This window comes from Lycorma delicatula, chromosome 4 (genome assembly GCF_047948215.1).
Source record: "Lycorma delicatula isolate Av1 chromosome 4, ASM4794821v1, whole genome shotgun sequence".
NCBI classification, from domain to species: domain Eukaryota; kingdom Metazoa; phylum Arthropoda; class Insecta; order Hemiptera; family Fulgoridae; genus Lycorma; species Lycorma delicatula.
The window spans coordinates 107,676,203-107,698,759 of NC_134458.1; the positions used below are offsets into that span (position 1 = coordinate 107,676,203).

Sequence of the window (22,557 nt, forward strand, 5' to 3'; positions counted from 1 at the left end):
CTCAAGAATCTATTTTTACCTTCATTTTGTTCAATTTATCTTGTTTAAAATCCATTCTGCAAACAACATACATCTGTATAAGTAAATAATTAGTCGCTCATAAAAATCTACTACAGTAATAATTTAATAAATTGGTGAAAACATCTAATATTTTATTTTCTTCCTCCATATTTTTTATAAATGTTTTGATTATCTTAATTTAACAGTCAAACATATTGTTTTAAACAAAATTAAAATTAAAATTTTACAATTTTCAAGAAACTTTGATCACAACATTAATGACCATAAATTTGCATCATTAAGAATAATTCAAGTCTACGGTAGATTAATTAATTGCAAAATCATGTATTGCCATTAAGACACACCACAATAGATTCAATCAACCTTATTTGTAATTACAATTTAACAATTACATTTTTACTTAGTCAAAGGAACGATTGCTCAATTTACATACAAAATATTTTGTGTGTACCTTAACTTAGAACATTCATAAAAGTGTACTTTAGTGTGCACTTCTACAGAAGATGTTTATTTTTTAAATGTTATATTTCCCACAATTGGATGAACAAAGTAAAAATTATATTGCTGAACCTGCAATTATTTCTGTATGAAAAACGTATAGATTTTTTATCTTTAGAAATAATTTAATTTCTATAGGTTTTTGAAAATTGTCATGTAAAACATCTATCTAAAATATAAGAGTAGAGGTAACAATTTTTTATATAAATATATATATATGTACGAGGTGTGAGAAAAGTAATGAGACTGACTTTTTACTTACCAAAGTTTTTATTTTTTTCAAACAACAATATTATCCCCTTCAAAGTAGTTTCCTTGGGCAGCTATACACCGACGGAGTCGTTGTTCTCACTCCTGGTAGCAGCGCTGGAAGGGCTGCAACTGGTACGGCTTTTAACTGGTCCGTCACAGTCTTTTGAATGTTCTCCAGAGTTTCAAAATGACGTCCTTTTAAGACATGTTTCAATTTCGGGACAATAAAAAAGTCACAAGGACTCAAATCAGGTGAATAGTGGGGTCGAGGAACCGTAGGAATGCGTTTTGAGGTCAAAAATTCCGATGGAAATGGCCGTCTGAGACAAGGGCATTGTCATGATGAAGCATCCACTTGTCTGCAATGTCTAGTCTCACGCGAATCACTCTTTTCCTGAGCCTTTCAAGGACACCTTTGTAAAACACTTGGTTGACTGTTTGTCCTGGAGGAACAAATTCTTTATGCACGATACCGCTACTGTCAAAAAAAGCAAATCACCATGGTTTTGATCTTTGATTTGTTCATTGGACATTTTTTCGGTTGAGGAGATGACGGAGTGTGCCACTCTTCGCTTTGCCGCTTTGTTTCAGGATCGTACTCAAATATCCAGGATTCATCACCTGTGATCACACGATTGAAGAATTCTTGGTCATTGTCAATCCTCTCAAGATCAACGCACACGTTTCTTCGATTGTCCTTCTGTTCCGTTGTGAGGTTTTTCGGCACCAATTTCGCACAAACCTTTCGCATGTCCAAATCGTCTGTCAAAATTTGATGTACGGTGAAAGTGTTTAAATTTAACTGTTCACTCATCCTTATTGTTAAACGTCGGTCTGATCTCACAACAACCCTCACACGCTCAACGTTTTCGTCAGATTTTGAAGTTGAAGGTCGCCTTGAGCGAAGTTAATCTTCAACGTGTTCTCAGCCTTCCAAAAATGATTTTTGCCAGCGGAAAACTTGTGCTATTGATAAGCAATGTTCCCCATAGGCCTGTTTCAACTTTTCAAAGGTCACACTCGCGGATTCCCCAAGTTTAACATAAAACTTGGGGACAACGTTACTTGCAACGTTTAACTTGCCCAACGTTACTCTAAATTCCGATGCTCCATTTTCGTAACACACAACTTCAGTGATGGCGCTGTCAAAAATAATGTGTTAGATGAACGGAGTTGAAACTCGTACTGAGCATATTGAAGGGATGAACAAACCGGTCTAGCACAGACCGGTAGATACAGCGTTGCCAGATCGCTCGCCGTGTTACCAATCTCATTACTTTTCTCACACACCTCGTATATATCTTTTTTTGTTTATGAATACCCTTTTTTTATAGTTTCATTAAACTATTATTCAAATATAAAATTTATCTCCTTCGTATTAATAAATTGATGAAATTAAATTAATCATAATACTTTTCATAATTACATAACTATCAAAATTTTGTTTACAATCAACATAAAGCAAAATGTTTTGGTTCAGTCTCATCCTAATATTTTTTAAAATTTATATTTGCAGTTTTCCAACTAAAATTTATTATTTTAAGTATGCTTTTTATAAGAAAAAACTATACACTTAATAGCATTTTATGTTTCATTTCATGTATTAACTAATAAAAATTTATGCCTGTTTATTTTTTATTATTTATTTCATATTAATAACATTTTAAATACAAAATTATTTTTCAGATGCGTGATTTAAGACATGATAACTTAAATGCATTTATAGGAGCATGTACTGATCCTCCACACATCTGTATAGTGACAGAATATTGTACAAGAGGAAGCCTTAAGGTTTGTTATTATTTACGTAATTGATTTATTGTGAAATTCAAGAAACTGTTCAGATATTTTTATTATATCTTATTTATTTTATAAATTATCCTCATAAAGTATTTTTTGTATGGCTGTATTATAACATTTAAATTATGCAGCTGGAACCTATATATCGTAATGAGGATCATTATGAAACAGATTTTCATTATGATACAGGTGTTCAACCAATCAAAAGCCTACTCTTTTCAACCATTGACCAATCAGAAGCAGATATTTTTTAATTTATCAGCTGGTTTTTTTACTTTAATTTTAATCTGATTTAGTAGTTAGCAAGCAGAAGATAATTTGAAAGTACATTAATAGAAACTAAGTTTCTATATTACACTATTTATCTATCCTTCTGTTAAATATGGCAGATTCTGAGGACGGAATGTCTTGAACATTGATTGATATTAAAGAAAGGCAGAACTTATGACTAATCACCTATTGCTGCAGAAATATATTGTATAATGTATTTTTTGAAAAATAAAAAAATTATATTCCTTAAACAATCTATTCTATCTATTCAATCTTGATTTAAATTAGTAATCCCAATATCTTCGCAGCCATAGAAAAACTATTGTACTGAAAAAATACTCCTTATAATGGCCATTAATGCACTCTTGCATAGTTTACAACACTCACCAAGGCTCGTGTCATAACTTACTTTGCACTCATGCATTAGTGGCTATTTTACAGACATGTTGCATAATGTACTGTTAATTATTCTAAAATGCCTATTACAGTTTGTTTAAATAAGAAAATTAAAAATCTGACCTAAATATTTGGTTTTTGGTTTGGTGATAAATTCATCTTGTAAGCTCAGACCTTCCACAAGAGAATATGGCATGAAATATTTGTTGTGCATAAGAAATTCCAAGCCAGATCAGGATTCAAACCTACCACCTCTTTGGTGGAGAAGTAATTTAATTTTTTTCTCTGCTCGTTACTTGGGAGTTATTTATTTAAACTTAACTTTACTTCATTATACTTATTAGCTTTATTTATTTATTTAGCATATTACTTTGATAGACTTATTATTTTAATATATTTAAAAAATAATATATATATGTAATGCATCCAGTTAAACAGTAAAGGACAGGGGAGACATTCTTACCTTCTCTCATCCAGTACTTTTTTACTTTTTAAATGAGTAACACATTTTTTTCAGTAAGTACTTCTTTTCTCATGAAATGTCTATTTATACAACTGCAGTGACACAATATGTCCTAATGTACTTAACTGGTTTTAAAGACTGTAATATGCTCTAGCCATTATGCCAGAAATATACTATGCAAAATTATTAAGAAATAATACATGCTGGCACAACATATGCATAATGTCTATGAATTAGATACGAAGGTGACATCAAGATACAGAGTGAATACAAATATAATATTAAATAAATTGAATACTTTTAATGATAAACTAAAATTTACTTGTAAATTTGAAAATAATATCAATATTAACTTTTTAGATAGAAAGGTAAAATCAAGTAATAACAAACATTGTACACAGGAAGCTCATAAATGACCCTGCAACACAAAAAGATTTACATAATCCATAACCACAAAGCAGGAATGTATTACAGCATCTTTACATAAACCTTAGATACACACTTAAAACACCAAAAATATTATTGTTTTTGCTGATAAAGGTTGGTGATGAAAATCATTTACTTCAATAAATTTTTTAAACAGCCACCAACCAAATTTTCTAAACTTATGTCAAAATATTTTTGATTGCTTCTGCAGCCATTTTCAATGACTGTTGCAGTTATTTTCACCCTGACATTATCAGATATTAATCCTGGTATCATTTGTTAGTTAGGTAAACAAGTATTTAGAATATGGTTGAAAAGAATGTTGGATTTGAATTTATGCTGTTCATTTAATAAACAATTTATTTGTGTTTATATAATTCATAATGCTCAAATTTGTTAAGATGTGATCCTTTTTTAACAAACTCACATTTGTACAATCAAATATTATAGCATAAATAAAATATAAAAATACACAACAAACATATATAGAATTCACATCCAGCATACTCTTTAACCACGCTTTAAATAAGTGTCAACCTGATTAAAAAAAATCTGGACACCAAAGTGAATACAGCAACATCAGTTACTGAAGATGACCACAAGAATGATTGAAAACAATATTATATAAAATTGGAAAATATAATATTTATTAAATCTTGGTGTTAAGAACTCTATTGTTAAAGGTTATGGAGGTTGTGAACAGTTATATGCATAATTTCCAGTGGCAGCTAAAATTAGTGGGAGTGCTGCTCCAGAAAGCTTTTTTCCTGGGCCTTTTCAAGGTCATGGTTAAAGTTTTCTGTAAAATAAAAGAACAAAAAAAAATGAATCAAATAGAATAGCTGGAAGCAGGATAATAATCTAATTCTAAACTTTATCACATTCATAAATATGGTACACAGTTTTTAAGGACATTGTACTTAAAAACCTGTATCATATTCTTAAATTAGATTACTATCCTGCTTATGCACATTATGCTTAAAAACCGTAATCGATTTAACTGAATAAAGTATAAAATGTCAATACAGATAATATTGTTTTAGTATTATTAGATAATAACTTAATAAAATGTTCACTTAAAGATACCATAGTCCAGTGGTACTTAATTTAAATTTCTATGTACACAGAAACAAATAAATAATTAGTTTTTACTAATTACCTTCTGTTTTGCCCTTCCAACATGTTTTTGGACAGATTTGGCAATCAAAGAGCCCTTGCTTTCCGCCACTTCTGATCACTAGTGAAAAAACAACTAAGCCACTTTCATATTTCTTCCACCAACTAAACTAGAAAAGAGAACAAACAAGGAACATTCCATACACATGCGGAGTAAAAAAAACTACCTTCCACCAACACACCAGGATTGGTACTGTAGGAGCGACAGTGCTCTTCCCCCTGCAACCTTGCATGCAGCTTCCTTGTGCGCAAGCGCACAACAGCCAAATGCCATGCCATGCCACTAGAACTGTGAAGCGATTTGTTGGAATCTTTGTTTCCAACAAAGATTTTTGTATCTTTTTCATAAACTGGGGGATGGCTACTGACATTAAGCTTAAGGATTATATATTGTACAAGTATAAAGAAAGAATTAAAAAAAAAACGACTCATTATATTAAATGTTATCAAAAGTATCAAGTGGAAGTAAGGGTACTGCAGTTCCACAGTACCTATACGCGAGCCACCACTGATCATTTCAGATAGCATAAACAAACAGAAAAACTTCTGTATTATTAGAAAATTAATTTAAAAATATTTGCTTATATTTTCTTGCAAAGAAGTTAGCATGGAAATGGAAATTTATTATTTATCTGATTAGTTCAGATATTCTTGTTACATTTTTCCAATGTTGATGGGTATCAACCCACTGACTATGATTTTATCATTAATTTTAGTTCATGAAAAGTAAGTTCTTTCAGTCAATTATAATTATCTATCAAAATATTTTTTTATTTTTTACAGGATATACTAGAAAACGAGGATGTTAAATTAGATAATATGTTTGTAGCTTCTCTTGTTGCCGATATCTTAAGAGTAAGTAATTTATAATACTTTTTATTTTTCATTTTCAATACTTATCATATCTTTCACATCATAGATTTTTAATTATTATTATTATCCTTTTCTATGTGCCTTCTTGAGCTTCAACTTCCATCTCTTTTAATCCCCATAATTAAGCTGGCTTATTCATAGGTTTTAGAAGTTTTTTATCCCATAACTCTTCATTACTTAATTTTTTCTTACTTAATTCCTTGTACTTTACTTCTCCCAAGGAAGGTTAACATTTAAAAGTAAGCCCTATAATTTTAGATGAATTTGCAACTTTAATGTGTTTCCTTTCATTAATTGACGTAATAAACAATGAGTAGATAGATTTACAATTAATTCTTTCAAATTAAAAATATATCAATCATTGTTCCCATGTTATAAAGCATTCTAACACAATGACATGTGTTTTATTGATTTACAGCAGAAAGGAAGTAAATTAATTTGCTGCTTTGCACTCTGTCCCACTCTCATTAAACTCTTGCTCTATCAAAATTTTATAAGCATTAATATTTTATGAAGCATTTATAGTTCCTAAGGAAAAAGAGTATCAGTCATGACTAGTTTCTCTAAGAGTAATGATTTTCTATATACACTCTCCATGTGGTGAAGAGACTGTTGATGTTGCCTATAAAGCTAAATATCAGCTGCATTTAAGAGAGCTGGCCATAATGATACACAACCATACATTAGATTTACTGAGCCTAATTTCCTTAGTTCACTAAGTTAAACAACTCTGGATGTATTTTAATTCATTTTGTTGGCATTTATTAGTAGGTACTAACAAGTAATGACCATAGAAATCAATGCCAATTAAAAATAAATAAATAGGAATTCTTAAAACAACATACTTGGGTCTACAATAATTTTCATAAGTATATAAAAGAATTCTTTTTCCTAGGTAAAAGTAAAATGTACTTTTTTTTAATAAAATAATATTAGAAAGTTGTAAACTAATTACGAATATAATTTACATGTAAATGTTGTGCTTTTTTTTAACTTAAAATCTGATGTTAGTTTTTAGAAATTGTTTACTTCTTTTCTAAATGTGTAAAGGTCACTTATATTATCATACTAAAAATATTTTTTATAGCCTTCTTAGAAATACAATTTAAAAAAATGCTTAAATCTATGATAAAATCTGTTTTTGTTTTTTAACAAAATGCGATTAAAGTTCTTTTTGTAAAAAGAAACTTGATTCCATGACATAACGTCATGGAATTGTGTAGCCAGAAAATCTGGGAGTTATTATATGGGTCCTCTTATGTTGTTATTATAGAATTCCTGTATTAATTACACACACATTTAAATGATTAAGAAGCCCCCTTTAGAATTTGTATTGTTTTATTCATTTAGTACATGTTTTCTTTTTCCATTTACATTAATTATTTTAAGTACGTATTTATAATTTGTTCAGATATGTCGAGTTTGTGGCTTTTGTATTCTGTGTATAATTTATATCTTTACCTAAGATGAAGGTTCAGTTTCTGTGAGATGAATTCAAAACATTGATTCAATATCTGTATAACACTTGTATTTATTCTTTATATCAGTTGAGTGAATGTGAGTACAGTCTACCTAATATAGCACTTAATGCTGGCAGTAGTTTAATTTGTATGGATGTAAGTTTTTGCACAATGTGTTTTGTTAGATTGCTTTATTCTTTTATCTGTTTTATTCATAGTTCAGAAAGCAACACAATAACCTTTTTCCCTGAAAACTTTGTTAACTGTCTATGAATTTTGGTAGATTATATATATTATATTACAGTTGTTATTCTAGCATATGCCAAGACACACACACACAACATTCATATTTATATATAATATTATATATAATAATTATAAGTTAAACCTACCATATTAATTCCAATAATCAATTTTCACGGCATCCTGTATCTTCAGTTCCTATTAAATTCTATAATTACACTAAAACAAATTCTTTAATAATTTGCCATTTTATTCAAAATTTTTTTCTGTTTTGAAATTTTGAATTGCATTATGAACATACATTATGTAAATTTAAATAAACATTTTTCAGTATCTCGTATCTTCAGCATAGAACATAGAAGATACTGCAAAAATTGACTATTGGAAATTAATATAACAAGTTTAATTTATCTAATTACTGTATTTTGATGGTTTATATTTCATATAATATTAAATTTTATTAATACAGTGGTCAATATATTAATAAATTATTAGAATTTAAAAAAAAGTATATATATATACATATATTATGTTATATATTTAATATTTGTTTTAATAAAAACATATTAATGTTGGTTTTCTTAACAAAAAAATTTCAGAATCCTCTAAGAAATAATTAAATTGGTAATTAACCCCTCACAAAATAATTAAATTGTATTTTACAGAACTGTAGACTAAAAAAATACAAAATATACTTTCTTTATTATCATATCTATTATTTGTTTTTTTCCTTTTTAAATTGTTTAGGGATTAGTCTATTTACATGATTCTCAATTACATTATCACGGAAATCTGAAGGCTTCAAATTGTCTAGTCGATTCTAGGTGGGTGGTAAAGTTAGCTGACTTTGGATTAACTGAATTTAAGAGTGGGTCTGAAAATCATCATCATTATTTACAACACACATTTTCGTCACCACAGGATGAAACAGGAGTTACATGTAAATGTGAAGGTAAGTAAATATTAAAGTACTGTAATTTAATTTAAATGCAAATTTAGATTAAAATTATTTTTACATGTTTATTACTACTAGAATAAAGTAAAGCTTTAAGTTTCTTCCAGATTAGTCTTTATTTAAAAACATACAGAAAAATTTAAACTGAAATTAAAATAAAAATTGCTAAATTTAGTTTAAATTAGTAACTGATCAATAAATAATTTTATTAAATGTACATTCAGTGTTTTATTTTATAGAACGTTAATAAATATGAGGGTATTAAATGAGTGAAATATTTACTTAGTTTCAAGAAGAAATCATTGTAATAGCTATCCCATCTCAAATATTTTAAGAACAAAAAGAGACAAATAGTTTGTTTACTTTTTGTTTTTTATTTTATTTATTTAACATATTAAGACATACTTAGACATACAATTAAATGCCCTCATTCATCAAGTAAAAAATGGGCATTATATAACATTAAGTTCATAACCTCCTTGAATTATAAAGATTATTTATTCTGTTCAATCTAAATTACATTTGTTATAGTGACAGTTTATATCAGATACTCTTTGCAAACATACAACATTAGACGAACAAACAGTTTGTTTTAGTGTTTAATTTACTTTATACACCATGTATTGAACAAGCTCATATTAGCTATGGTATTGCAATGGTACAAATAAATATTTGCCCACTAATTATTTATTTATTTATTCATACAATGATGAATGAATAATAATGATGAGGAATGACAATGAATTTTGCAGCATGTAAAAAATACTACATCTGACATGCTCAAACCTGATCACAATATGAGAATATTGTCCAGTGAAAATCTGTATTTTGTGATAATACTTTTATTTCTTATTCAAATATCATATGATTATATAATACAGTAAAGTAGATGCATATAAATTGTTTATATTAATTTTCTTTATTTTATTTTTTATATTCAAAATGTAAATTCATTGAAGTATTGGTGTGCACTTGCATTCATGTCTTTCTAGTTAACATTTTTTTTTTTTTTGTCTTCAATCATTTGACTGGTTTGATGCAGCTCTCCAAGATTCCTTATCTAGTGCTAGTTGTTTCATTTCAGTATACCCCATACATCCTACATCCCTAACAATTTGTTTTACATATTCCAAATGTTGCCTGCCTCCACAAGTTTTTACTTCTACCTGACCCTCTTCAACAAATAAAATTATTTATAGATCAGTTACTAATTTAAACTAAATTTAGCAATTTTTATTTTAAAGCGACTATTCCAGGACGCCTTAATATGTGGCCTAAAAGTCTGTCTCTTCTTTTAACTATATTTTTCCAAATACTTCTTTCTTCATCTATTTGCTGCAACACCTCTTCATTTGTCACTTTATCCACCCACCTGATTTTTAACATTCTCCTATAGCACCACATTTCAAAAAAGTTATTATTAGCATAATAACTATTAATTAAAGAGTTTATCTGATTTTCATGAAATTTTCTCCCATATCATTTCAAAAACAGTAAATTCAGGGTGATTTAAATTCACCCTGAATTTACTGATTTAAATAAAGATGTACATATAAAGTTCTCTTTCACTACAGTTAATGTAAGTAATGTAATGTGCAGCATGATACCAAATTTGTGTAATACACCTTTCATCTAGTAGTGACTGAAAAATGTCAACGTTCTAATAATAATTAACAATAAAAAGAGGTTCAAATCCTAGTAAAAGTTAGTTGCTTCTATATGGATTTGAATACTAGATGGATACCGATTTACGTTGGTGGTTGGGATTCAATTAACCATACGTCTCAGGAATGGTTGGCATGAGTCTGTACAAGATTATACCACATTTACATGTCACATATATTGTCCTTAACTCACTGGGCCATGGAGGGGTTACTTATTGTTCACTGGTTAAACAGATTACAACATAAAGATTAGGAAAATAAAAATTCTAATAATAATAGCTCATCATAAAAGGAAAAGATTATACCCACCACCTCTAACAAACCAGTCTACAGTACTTGTGTAATTAATTTATACAGTTTTTGTGTAACTCAGTACAAAACTACAACACAGGAGAAGGGCCTTTTTATATTACCAAGTGCACCCAAGGTCTTAAACTTTCCCATCAATTTATTTTAAGAAAAATTAAAATTATCTCTTTGACAGAATAACATCATGCTGTATAAAAATTTTTAGATAATACAAATTAAAAACTGTGAATTTTCTGCACCTTCATTTATCATATACAAATAATATGTGCTAAAATAGTTTCTGTTAATTGCCTTTTGAATTTATTTATTTATTTTTTAATTATTATTTTAAAAAATTAATTATTTAATTATAAAATAAATAATTATAAATTATTATAATATTTATAAATTATTATTTATATATTTATTCTTAATTATTATTTTAGTTATTAATTTATCTATTTTTTATCTTCATATATTTGTTTTATTATTATTTCATATATATATTTTTTTTTTATGTATTAGTATAGACTTTAACCTGTTTAAACAATTTTATTTTTTAACAATTAATTTTATATTTTATGTTGCTGCTCTGATGAAGATTTTACCCTGGTTTTGATTTTATTCACAAACTGCAGCATGTATTTCATCAGATCAGTGGAAAATTATGGATAAAAATTTTATCCTGATCTCATTTGCAATTCTAGGAAGGATAGGCACAAACTTCCGAGATGGAAATTATAATTACAGTGGTTAACAATTAAACAGATATTAATAAATAATATTCAATGTTGTGTTAATATCAAATAAGTTCCCTTCACTGGTAACAATGACCCACAAGCTTCTCTTTCCATCAGTAGCCATTGTATATGAATAACACACACAATAAAACCTAGAAATTCTTCTAATACAATGATATACAAAAAGAACAATTACATCTCTACAAACCTGTGAGCATGATGAAATCAAGAACGTGTAACATCCATATACTAAATGGACAGTTTCAGTTTAAATTTAAAACATTTTCTGATCAGATTCTAGAAATGAGCTTGGCTAGGTAAAATAAAGTTTCTTAAAATAATGTAGTAACTAGTAGAGTCATTGTTGGTAGCTAACCAAATGTACCAGAAAATATTTTGCTATGAATATGAAATTTCAGCTGTATTTTGAACTATGTTTCAATTCACTCAAAAAATAATCTTTTTTTTTTTTAATATATTAAAACTGAAAAAAATTATTGGTTTGACATGTAAATGAAACCAAAACTCTTTTAAGTAATTATCTCCTGGGAAAACCCCTCTTCTGTAGTTTTGATATAAATAGAGAAGATGCCTATATTTTTTTTTTATAAAAGTATTTATTTTTTCATTATATCTTTTTTCAGGTTTATTATACAGAGCTCCTGAATTACTTCGCATTTCAACTTTGTCTCCAGGTGTTGGATCTCAAAAAGGTGATGTTTATTCATTTGGTGTAATTTTATATGAATTGCACAGTAGAAGAGGTCCATTTGGTGATAATACTGGTCTAACAACTGCAGAAATATTACGTAAAATAATTCATTTAGAAAATGGATGTGTTCCATTCAGGTAAATGTTTAATAAATATTATTATAATCTGTTTATTTAGTTTCATAAATTAAAATATTATAGGATTTACTTTAGATAACAAAAAGTTACTAGTAAATTAAAACAACTAAAATTTTAGATGATTTGTTTTAATTTTATTTTCATACATCCTGATCCCCTAAGGGAAGACACCCTCCAACCACCCTCTCTGTACCTATGGCGACAAGGATCCGACTAACTGTCGGATCCTTGTCGCCTCCCTTAAATAACAGTTTTACAATCCCTTTCTACCAGTACACTGGGAAGAACCACCCAAACAATAATTTATTAAATATGCACATGATAATTCTCACATCCGAGCAAACAAGGAGCTCAGCCTTCTGTCCATTAAAGCCAGGCGCCTTACCTCTACCAAGACTACAGATAGCCCGACGCACCTCGCCTCAGCAATCTCTACAGATAATGCATCTCCACGAAACAGAGCGACCTCACGCCGTACCCTCAGATGGTATTGGTTTGCATGGCATTTCTCCCGCCACCACTCCATTCGGTCGCCTTAAAGTATAAGACTGAATGTTAGTGCCACAAACGGCTACTGAGCCTCGAATCAGTTAAGCGACCAGTTCTAACTAGCTCCTAGAGCTAACCAAATTGCATGAGTGAACTAAGCGTGGTGCCACACACCACTCGCTTTGTATCCCACCTCTCACTTGTCATATTTTACTAAAAATGGGTAGGCGCACCCTGTCAACTAATAAAATACATATGACACTCAATAAATTAAATTTACGTCCTCAAGGTAGCAATTCGCTGCCACGCCTAGATCGCTGAATGCCAGCAAGTACCTGTCCACCATATTAAAGCGCTTGGAGCTTTTATTGGCTGGTGGCCAGCCATCACTCTCGGATAGCTTCCCACAGCAGGTAAGTCACGGTAAGTCTTTTTTTCCCGAAAAATTACTGATGCCGATTGAACAACTCAACGGCATCAAGGAACACCCACACGGTCCGACAATGAGGCTCTCGCCACTTTGACTCGCCGCTTATGAGTGGCCAGTTTTCCCCTTGACCTCTAAGTTTCAGGGTGTCCTGAGTTCTGGCCCACCCAAGAGCTGGGCAGTCGAACATCATGTGTTCGTTCGACTAGACCTCCCCACAGATGCACAGCTTAGCTGCCAGGCGGAACCGAAACAAATATTGGTTCAAGTTTGCGTGGTTGGAAAGCACCTGGGCACCCGTTGCCCTTAAAAACAAAGGAGAGACATACCATCCCCCCAAGTCCTGCATAAATATATACAAGGACCTTCCCTTTCGTGGCGTGCTATTCCTGCTGCCGCGCATCCATCGCGAGGCTGTAGAGCCTCCTACGCAAGCGAGAGATTGGCAACTGTTTGAAATTTAGAACCGGTGCTTTGAGATCACCGATCCGCCCCGATACAGGCCCGACCCGAAACCGCATCCCAAATACCTTGGCCTCCCTTCCTCTTGTAATTGCCACATGGCTGCCCGAACTTTCACCACTAAATCGATTGGGAGAGCCTTTTCCAATACGATGGTAGCCTTACAGGAGGTTGTTTTAAAAACACTAGTGCATATAATTAAGACTCTGCTCTGGGCACTCTTTAAATTCTGAATAAGTGTTCGATTTCTATCCAACCTATGCGCCCAAACGGACGCAGCATAAGAGACCATACTCTCGAAGACAACTCGGTATGCCATGTACAAATGACAGCCCGACAGCCCGTAATCCTTCCGAGCAGTCCTCCTAAGCTTTTGCATTACAGAGACGGCATCTGCCGCTACTTGCCTAATGTGGTTGCTAAACAGCAACTTTTCATCAAACAAAACACGTAGGTACTCATGAACTTTAACTCGGCTGATGACACAGCCTTTATACTTAATGTGGGGTTATGACTACGATAATTTTTCTGCACTTTGATAAGCATATACTTCGTCTTGGGCACAGAAATCATTAAATTTTGCATGTCCATCCAGCCCTCTGCGGTTGACAAAGCCGCTTGCGCCCGGTATTCTAGCTATGGTCGTGAATTACCACGAACTAAAGGGACACAGTCAATGGCGAAAGCATGGGCCGTGACCCCTTCTGGGGATGTCAATCTCAGAAATCCGTCGAATACCAGGTTCCACAGCAAGGGACCGAGAACGGAACCTTGCAGACTTCCCCTGGTGACAGATTTTTCCACAACTAGTTGCGTATCCTTAAACAGAGCCGTTGGGTTAGACAAACAGTCACGTACTACGGCCTGCAGGGCTACGGGAACATTGCGGAGTTCCAACTCATAAAGGACATAACCTCAGCACAAGGAAGGAAATGCTGCCTCTATGTCCATAAAAATTACCAAAACCCTCCAGATTCGCTATCACCAGGCAGAAGATTGGCGAGTAGTCTGCGTAAATTTCCGGACATATCCGAAACAACGCCCTGTCAGGTCGAGAGAGCGAACAGAAGATCGTCCTTTTTACGTTTATGTCCTAGAACCCTATACACGACTCCCCAGGAATTCCTGTTTCCCTGGTCGTTCACAAAGTAACGTTACGAGTCCTTCTTGGCCGTCCAGACTTTATGAAAATAGTTGGATCTCCGTTCCCTGTATTCGCCAATAAGAACTACTTGCCGCGCAGGATCACCCTCACGTTGAGTGGCCCTCCTTAAATGACAGACAACTCTCTTCATATTAGATAACTCCATATTCCAGTAAGGGGTCAACCTCTCTTGACCAGAACTGCAGGAATCGTGCATTCAACGGCATCCATAAAAGCCGCTGTTAATCTCTCCACCAGGTCCTCTACACCAATCATGTCCAGACCCTGATCTTAAACACAAAGTCTGACTGACAAAAGATTGATAGACTTCTTCCAATCTGCATGCCTGTGCAGAAGCTGACCTGCTGAACCGGAACATTACATCGGTAACAGTCACGTAATCCACCTACATCTCATAAATAATTGCTTGAGCAATCATTAACTGATGATTGCTTGAGCAATTGTCAATCACTCTCCAGTTACAAACATTGCCAGGAATATACACCTACCAACGGTAACATCAATATTTGTTCCACCAAACAACCGACGCCCATCCACCATATCCGTGTAAGTGGGCAACTCACTCACCTGGTTCATTAAAAACTTGCTGACCATTTTGGGCTATTAAGCCCTGAACCAACGCACCACTAACATCAGTGACACTACTATGCCACAAATATGTGACTTAGCGTTGATGTCTGCACCAGTGAGGATTGGACTTGGACCACAGAATTTGAGGATCCTATCGTAGACCTCGAGATGACGATCAGCAAGGTCACGGTACTGAAAAATGAACTTGCAACATAAAGATGTAAGTTTGGAGTATCGAAATTAATAACATGATGCTCATTAAAGAACTATTGAAGGTAAACACAATCTAACTATCTTCTGCACAGAACAGTGGACATAGTCAATTACCCCTGTAATGGGTAGTTTCGAAGTTGGTGTGTTCTCAGACTTAAAACCATGTCTAAATTGAATTCCTATAGCCAAATTTTATTGATTTCTCTTATTGTAGGTATTCAGTTTATAGCATTGATATTTATAAAAATAATGTTATAGATGTATAGTTTTATGAATGTATTTTGTAATAAAGAACCTGGGTCCAGCAGTACCATTGAACAGCTTTAGTATCAACTAATTGCTATTGAATACAACCATTCTCACATCTGATGGGATTTACAACAATATGTTTTGATAGATTAGCTTGTAAATGTTTACCAATGTTGAATGACCTGCTTTGTCAACTGGCAGGCAATTTTCAGGAGATCTTGTTAACCTTCTAAAATTAAACCATTAATAATAACAATAATAATTAATAAACCTTTATTTGCATTGTTTTAACTCAGTTTTTTTGCCGAATAGATTGAACAGATTTAAAACTACGCAATTTACATAGTTTATTAAGTTAAACTATTTAATAAAGAATTAGGATGAAATGTGTTTTAAAAATGGTATGATTATAAACATATTGTTAATTTGGATTTATCATTTACTAATGCAACTACAGAAATCAATAACATGATAAAAATAAATGAGATCAGTACAATAAAATATTTTTTTGGTGTGAAGAGAGGAACTCACAACATTATATTAATAATAAAACTTTTGTTGCATTTTTGTTTGCATTTGAATATTTTTGTTTTAATTATACCAATGTTTTATTTATGATATATAATTACTGGGTTTTTTCAGACCTCCATTAGATCTCTTAGAGAATAGTTTTGATTTTGTTCGTGATTGTTTAAAAGAGTGTTGGCAAGAAAATCCAGAAGAAAGACCTGATATAAAAACTATCAGAACTAAATTGAGGCCTATGAGGAAAGGAATGTAAGTATTATTACTATAGCAGATTATCTAAATAAATTAAGTGTTAACATGATAAATAAGGAGTTATTAAAAAAAAACACAGATTGTTTTCAAACAGATTGTAACAAACTTTATCCAATATCTGTATTATGTTGCCTAAAAGAGACGATGACATTTTTATCTTATTAATTGTTTTTCTTCTTTTTTTAATTTTTTTAATTAGAGTTGTTAATTCCAATTAAAAATGATTAAGACTTAAATTAAAAATGATTTAAGTCATGTTAAATCATTTTTAAACAAACTACTTTATGTACAACTTTTGTCACTGATGCTTTATGAGCATCAGACACAAATTTGTAAATTGTCAAATGCTGCAAGATGTTAGTAGCAACAGAGATTAATAATCACTGTCTATCTACAGAAATGAAAAAAATCTGTTGCTGCTGCTGCTTGAATAGTATGAAAAAAAAATTGAACACAATGGAAAATACTGTATGGCCTGAATTGTAAATTGATGACAGTCATGACCAAAATTATGGATCAATACCAGCTAAGACATGTATAATATGGAAACGTTTAAAAAACAATAAATGTGCTTAGCTGGAACTTTGATTAATAAACAGATGAAAAATTTTGCTGCAAAACCTTTTCTTTGTACTACATAATACAATTTATTTTAAATATTATAATTCTTCAAATGAATTATTACTTTTTTTTATATTTTACATACATTTCTAACTTAGAATAGTACTGTACTGAATAAGGTTGCACTGGTGGCAGTACATTCCGGTACCGCTTTTTGGAAGAAATAAAAAATTGTCTTTTCACATAAAATTTTTTTTCAACTTAAAGCTGATAAAAAACAACCTAAATTATAAAAATCAGACTGCATGAGACTGGCCCTTGCTATTGGATATCCTTTGGCAAATGGCAACAAAATAAATCCCTAAAAATCTAATTCATGAAAAGAAGTCAAACATTTGACAAGAAAAAGATAAGTTTGGCTTCTTATCAGTGAAAAGATCAAAATGAATGTACATTTTTCATAACCTTGTCATTTAACCATCCACTTGAGCTGACATATTCTTGCAAAATCATATGTTCTGGCACTGAAAAATTTATGAGTGGACCCTTGGTGCTACATGATATAAAAAGTATGATTTTGCAATATTTACAGCATTCTAATGTTTATTAGACACTGTATATAAAGGTAGTTTATATTATCAGATAGTGCATTGAAATTTTTTTATGTTTGTGTATACAAACATAAAAAAAATTCAATACTCAAACTACCTACAATTCTAATTAGGATGGATAACTGCCAGTCTATAATTTTCAAATATATGACCTTGATAATAGACAAGTTGTTGCCTTCTACTGAATAACTATACATCAAGACAAGTGTAACCTAATAGAAATGGGCTGATCATCAAAAACTTCTCAAAGAGAACTACATAATCCAGACATATTTGTTAGCATTTCATTTATGAGTATTTTAGTAAACAGCATCAGGTTCAATTAATGGCCTTCAGAATAACTGATATATGAGTCCATGAATGATTTCCATCATGCCTGGTGTTACATAATTGTGGTGTTCATGTGGAAAAACATGTTTTAACATGACAAATTCTGTTTTATATTTGATATTTGTAGAAAATTATTTTTATGTTTTACTTCTATTTCTAGGAAACCAAATATATTCGATAATATGATAGCTATGATGGAGAAATATGCTAATAATTTAGAAGCATTAGTGGATGAACGAACTGACCAACTTGTTGAAGAAAAGAAAAAGACAGGTATGCTACTTTACATTGATCTTACATTCCTTAATTATCATCACCATGTTTATTATTACAATATATGTAAGCATCCATTTCCCAGGAGCTAAAAGAGAAAAATACTACATATTATTTGAAAATGATAGTGTTTTATAAACATATAATTAAAGAGGATTTTAAACTAGCATGAAAAAATAAAAATTTTCATAAGATCTTCTTTACACACAGGTAATAAATGTATCTTATGCATATACATCATGATATTGCTGGAAATTTCACTTATAAAATATTATTTTATTTAAATAACCAATTTTTCTATCAGTTTAATTTTACCTCAATTTTGTTGTATTTTATGACATTTTTAATAAATTTTTATTTTACAGTATATTAATTGTTTTTTCGCTTACTATTCAGTTGTTTTTTTTTCTTGTAGGAATTTATTCTATTTCAGTATGTTTTTTTTTTTATTTATTAAAATATTGTATGCATACAAATTTATTCACTGATTAAAAATTGTGTAAATCAATTTAACAATCTTTTGAGCTTCTGCAGTACATGCTATAACAGCAACTTACTACCAAAAACTGACAAAAGATCACACATAAACAGAAATTCATCTATTATTTCTTGGAAATTAGTACTGAATAAATGTTTCTTACAACTCCCAAGAGATGGCATCTCCATACAGATATAATGGTTATTACTCCGTATACTATCCACCATAGTAATCTTTCAAAATAAAGAAACAAATCATTACAGACCAAGGAGGGAAGAGGAAACAATGTCAAAGTTTTGTTGTGGAACAGAAATACATATTCTCATAGCCTACAATATATACATAACTAAAGAGTGTATTCATTATTACAGTGTGATAGTATTGAAAATTTGATATTTTGAATGATATACATATATAGAAAAATCACTGAAAATATCTATACCAGTTTATAACTGTGTCGTTTAATATATTATAGCTTAGTGGAATTATAGAGGTTATTATTATAGAGGTTGTGATATTCTTAACTCTTGTCTAAAGGTCAGTCACACACTGCAAAGTCTACAACCCTTCTTGTTATCTCATCTCAGTGGTTAATTTAAAATACAGAATAAACATCATTCAGTTAGTATAACTGCACATCATCAACTGTAGTTAATATGATCTGAGTAAATACTGTCAACCACAAAACCTCAGTCACTGAAACATTACTGATATCTGAAACACATTCATTGTACCTAGACAAAAAAAAGTTAAAACAAAGAATAAAGAATGCTTAACATATTAATCTAAAAAGAGATTCAAACATAAACTAGAAAATATTTTTTTTACAGTTTCATTAAGACTATAAGCATGGTATAAATTTTAAAGTCAACTTGTTTTTTAAAACAAAATTAAGTTTAAAAATTTTCTTTCTTTGTTGTGAAATATACTTCCAAAAGAACTTATTTTCTTTCAAATTTTCTGTTATCAAAGTTGAACGCACAATGTTTCAGTAGGTGGTGGTGTACCATCATATATTTTTAAGTGGTTAAAAAATCTATTTCTTATTTAATTAAACTATTTATATATTTGTTGGTGTTGTGGTAATTAATTTAAAGTATTCTTGTTTTTTTTTTGTCCATAAGTTTCACACAATTCATGTCTTGAATTTATGACTTTTTTTATTAAAAAAATGTTTTATTTTGTTTTACTATACACATCAATAAACTGTTTATGACAAATATTATTGTTTTAATTTATGCTAATTTGAATGGAGAAGTTATGTACCTCAGTCTTATATCTGGAAGATCACAGGTGTCAATCCCAATCAACCTCAACATTTTACATATGTTGCAAATGTCCATCATAAGCTTCAAACTTAAGTGGTAACTTATCATATAAAAAAATTCTTCCTTTAGTTCTTTCAGATTAGTGTTCTGTTGAATGATTACTTGCAAAAAGGTAAGGATAGTAAAAATAATTTTATTATATTAACTTTTTTTTTTAATTTTTATTATTTCTTTATTATTTTATTCACTCTACAGCTAAATGTTCAATTACAGATGTTATTTTTTATGAGGATGATATGATGAAAAAATACCAATACTTTGCTAGGAATCAAAACCAGGCCCAATGGAATGAGAAGCCAACATTCTAACTGCTACACTAACTGATTAGTTATATTACTGTCATACTGTCTTCAAATTTTAAAAATATATCTTATGAAGATGAAATATAATCACAAGATTGATTTCCTTTTTACGCATCAGTATAAGTAAACCATAATTAAGAAAATGTTAAAAAACAATGTGGAAAACTTTTTGAACAAAATTCTTTTTTTCATAAATATTATATTATTTAGTTTCCTTAGAAATAATGAGTTAACCAGTGAGTGAACAGTAATTCTATCACTGAAGCTTCTTATATTTACAGCTTGAATTAGAGCATTTTTTAAATTAAAATTCATGTATTATATATAAAAAATAATATTTTTTTTTTCCTTTTTTTGTACTAGAGGCTCTGTTATATGAAATGCTACCTAGATATGTTGCTGAACAATTAAAAAGAGGAAATAAAGTTGAAGCAGAAAGTTTTGATTGTGTTACAATATACTTCAGTGATATCGTTGGATTTACTGCAATGTCTGCTGAAAGTACTCCCCTTCAGGTAATTTACTTATTTTTTCATAATATTATTAACTAGTTAGTTGTTTTTATTAATAAACTTCTTTTTTAGCAGTCAAATACCAGTTTTTCAAAGGCAATAAGTAGTAGTTTTAATAAGTAGTACTTATACTTTGTATAAGTAGAGTTTCATGTGAAAATGTGTATTTTCTATCAGAAAATCTGAAAATGAAGAACAAGAAAAATCTATCCTAAAAGAGAAATTCAATCTAGCAGTTAAATATCTACATGAAAGAAAGTCCTGGGATTTGATGGCATCCCTGCAGAGCTAATAAAAGCAACAAATGTTACTGTACAAATTTTTTTAATGTCACATGAGAATCGTTGAAGGTTAGTACTACAAGATTTTCAGAAATGTATGATAGTCCCAATATCAAAGAAGACAAGAGCAATAAGATGTAAGGATTTCTGCACAATAAGTTTGATTTCCCATATCAAAGATCTTAACATCAACAATTTGACATAAAATTGAAAAGTAATTGAATTCATTTTTAACTGAAGAAAAATTTGTCTTCAGAAAAGGAAGGGAATAAAGAAAAACTTGTTAGCACTGACAGAAGAACCTAAAAAAAAAAACAAGACAAGACTTTGTATATTATATTCAATGACCTAGAAAAAACATTCAGCAGTTTTAGTTAATTGGAAGAAAATATTTGAAATATTGGAAAAACAGGGCACTAAGTGGAGAAAGCAAAGAATTATCCTTTTGCAAGGGCAAATGAAAGGCGCTTGTTTTGGAAAATATTAACTAAAAGAAGTGATGTATTAATTGGTCACATTTTAAGATACAATGGGCAGTCAAAAATCATTATTGAAGGAATGATAAAGGAAGAACTATAGAGGAAGAAGCAGACTGGAATACATAAAAGACATTATTAATCATGTTAACTGCTCAAGCTGTCAAGAACTTAATACGAAACCACGTGATAGAAGACTTGTTACAAAACCAATCCAAGCATTGATAATAAGAAAGAAACTATTTTTTTTAAAGTTACTCATTTTCTTCCCTGCTTACCAACTGCATTATTACTTTTTATATATTTACTACCTATGTTGTACATACTAATTCAGAAGGCATTACAAACAAACATTTTAAGATAAATCTTATTATATTTTATTTTATACATTTATTATTTATTTTATTATGTTATATTTTATTACATTTTTGCAGGTAGTGGATTTTCTAAATGATCTTTATACTTGTTTTGATTCAACGATAGAAAATTACGATGTTTATAAAGTAGAAACAATTGGTGATGCTTATATGGTTGTAAGTATCTTTTTTTTTTCAACTCATTCAACTAACAAGAATATATTTCTTAAAACTTATTATAATTAAAGCTAAATATCATTGAATAGTAACTATATAATAATTACTTACTATTCTGTTTATAATTAACTTATTGCATAGAA

General features: G+C 30.3%; 1 protein-coding gene across 1 annotated transcript in view; it reads left to right on the plus strand.

Moving 5' to 3' along the window:
- LOC142322689 (guanylate cyclase 32E) overlaps positions 1–22,557 on the plus strand; it is an 857,649-nt gene that overhangs the window by 815,158 nt on the left and 19,934 nt on the right. The window contains exons 13-20 of the mRNA XM_075361768.1: positions 2,458–2,562; positions 6,086–6,157; positions 8,626–8,830; positions 12,170–12,374; positions 16,592–16,726; positions 18,392–18,504; positions 20,976–21,127; positions 22,316–22,414. Of these exons, the coding sequence (XP_075217883.1) occupies positions 2,458–2,562; positions 6,086–6,157; positions 8,626–8,830; positions 12,170–12,374; positions 16,592–16,726; positions 18,392–18,504; positions 20,976–21,127; positions 22,316–22,414 (1,086 nt within the window). The remainder of the gene's footprint in view (positions 1–2,457; positions 2,563–6,085; positions 6,158–8,625; positions 8,831–12,169; positions 12,375–16,591; positions 16,727–18,391; positions 18,505–20,975; positions 21,128–22,315; positions 22,415–22,557) is intronic.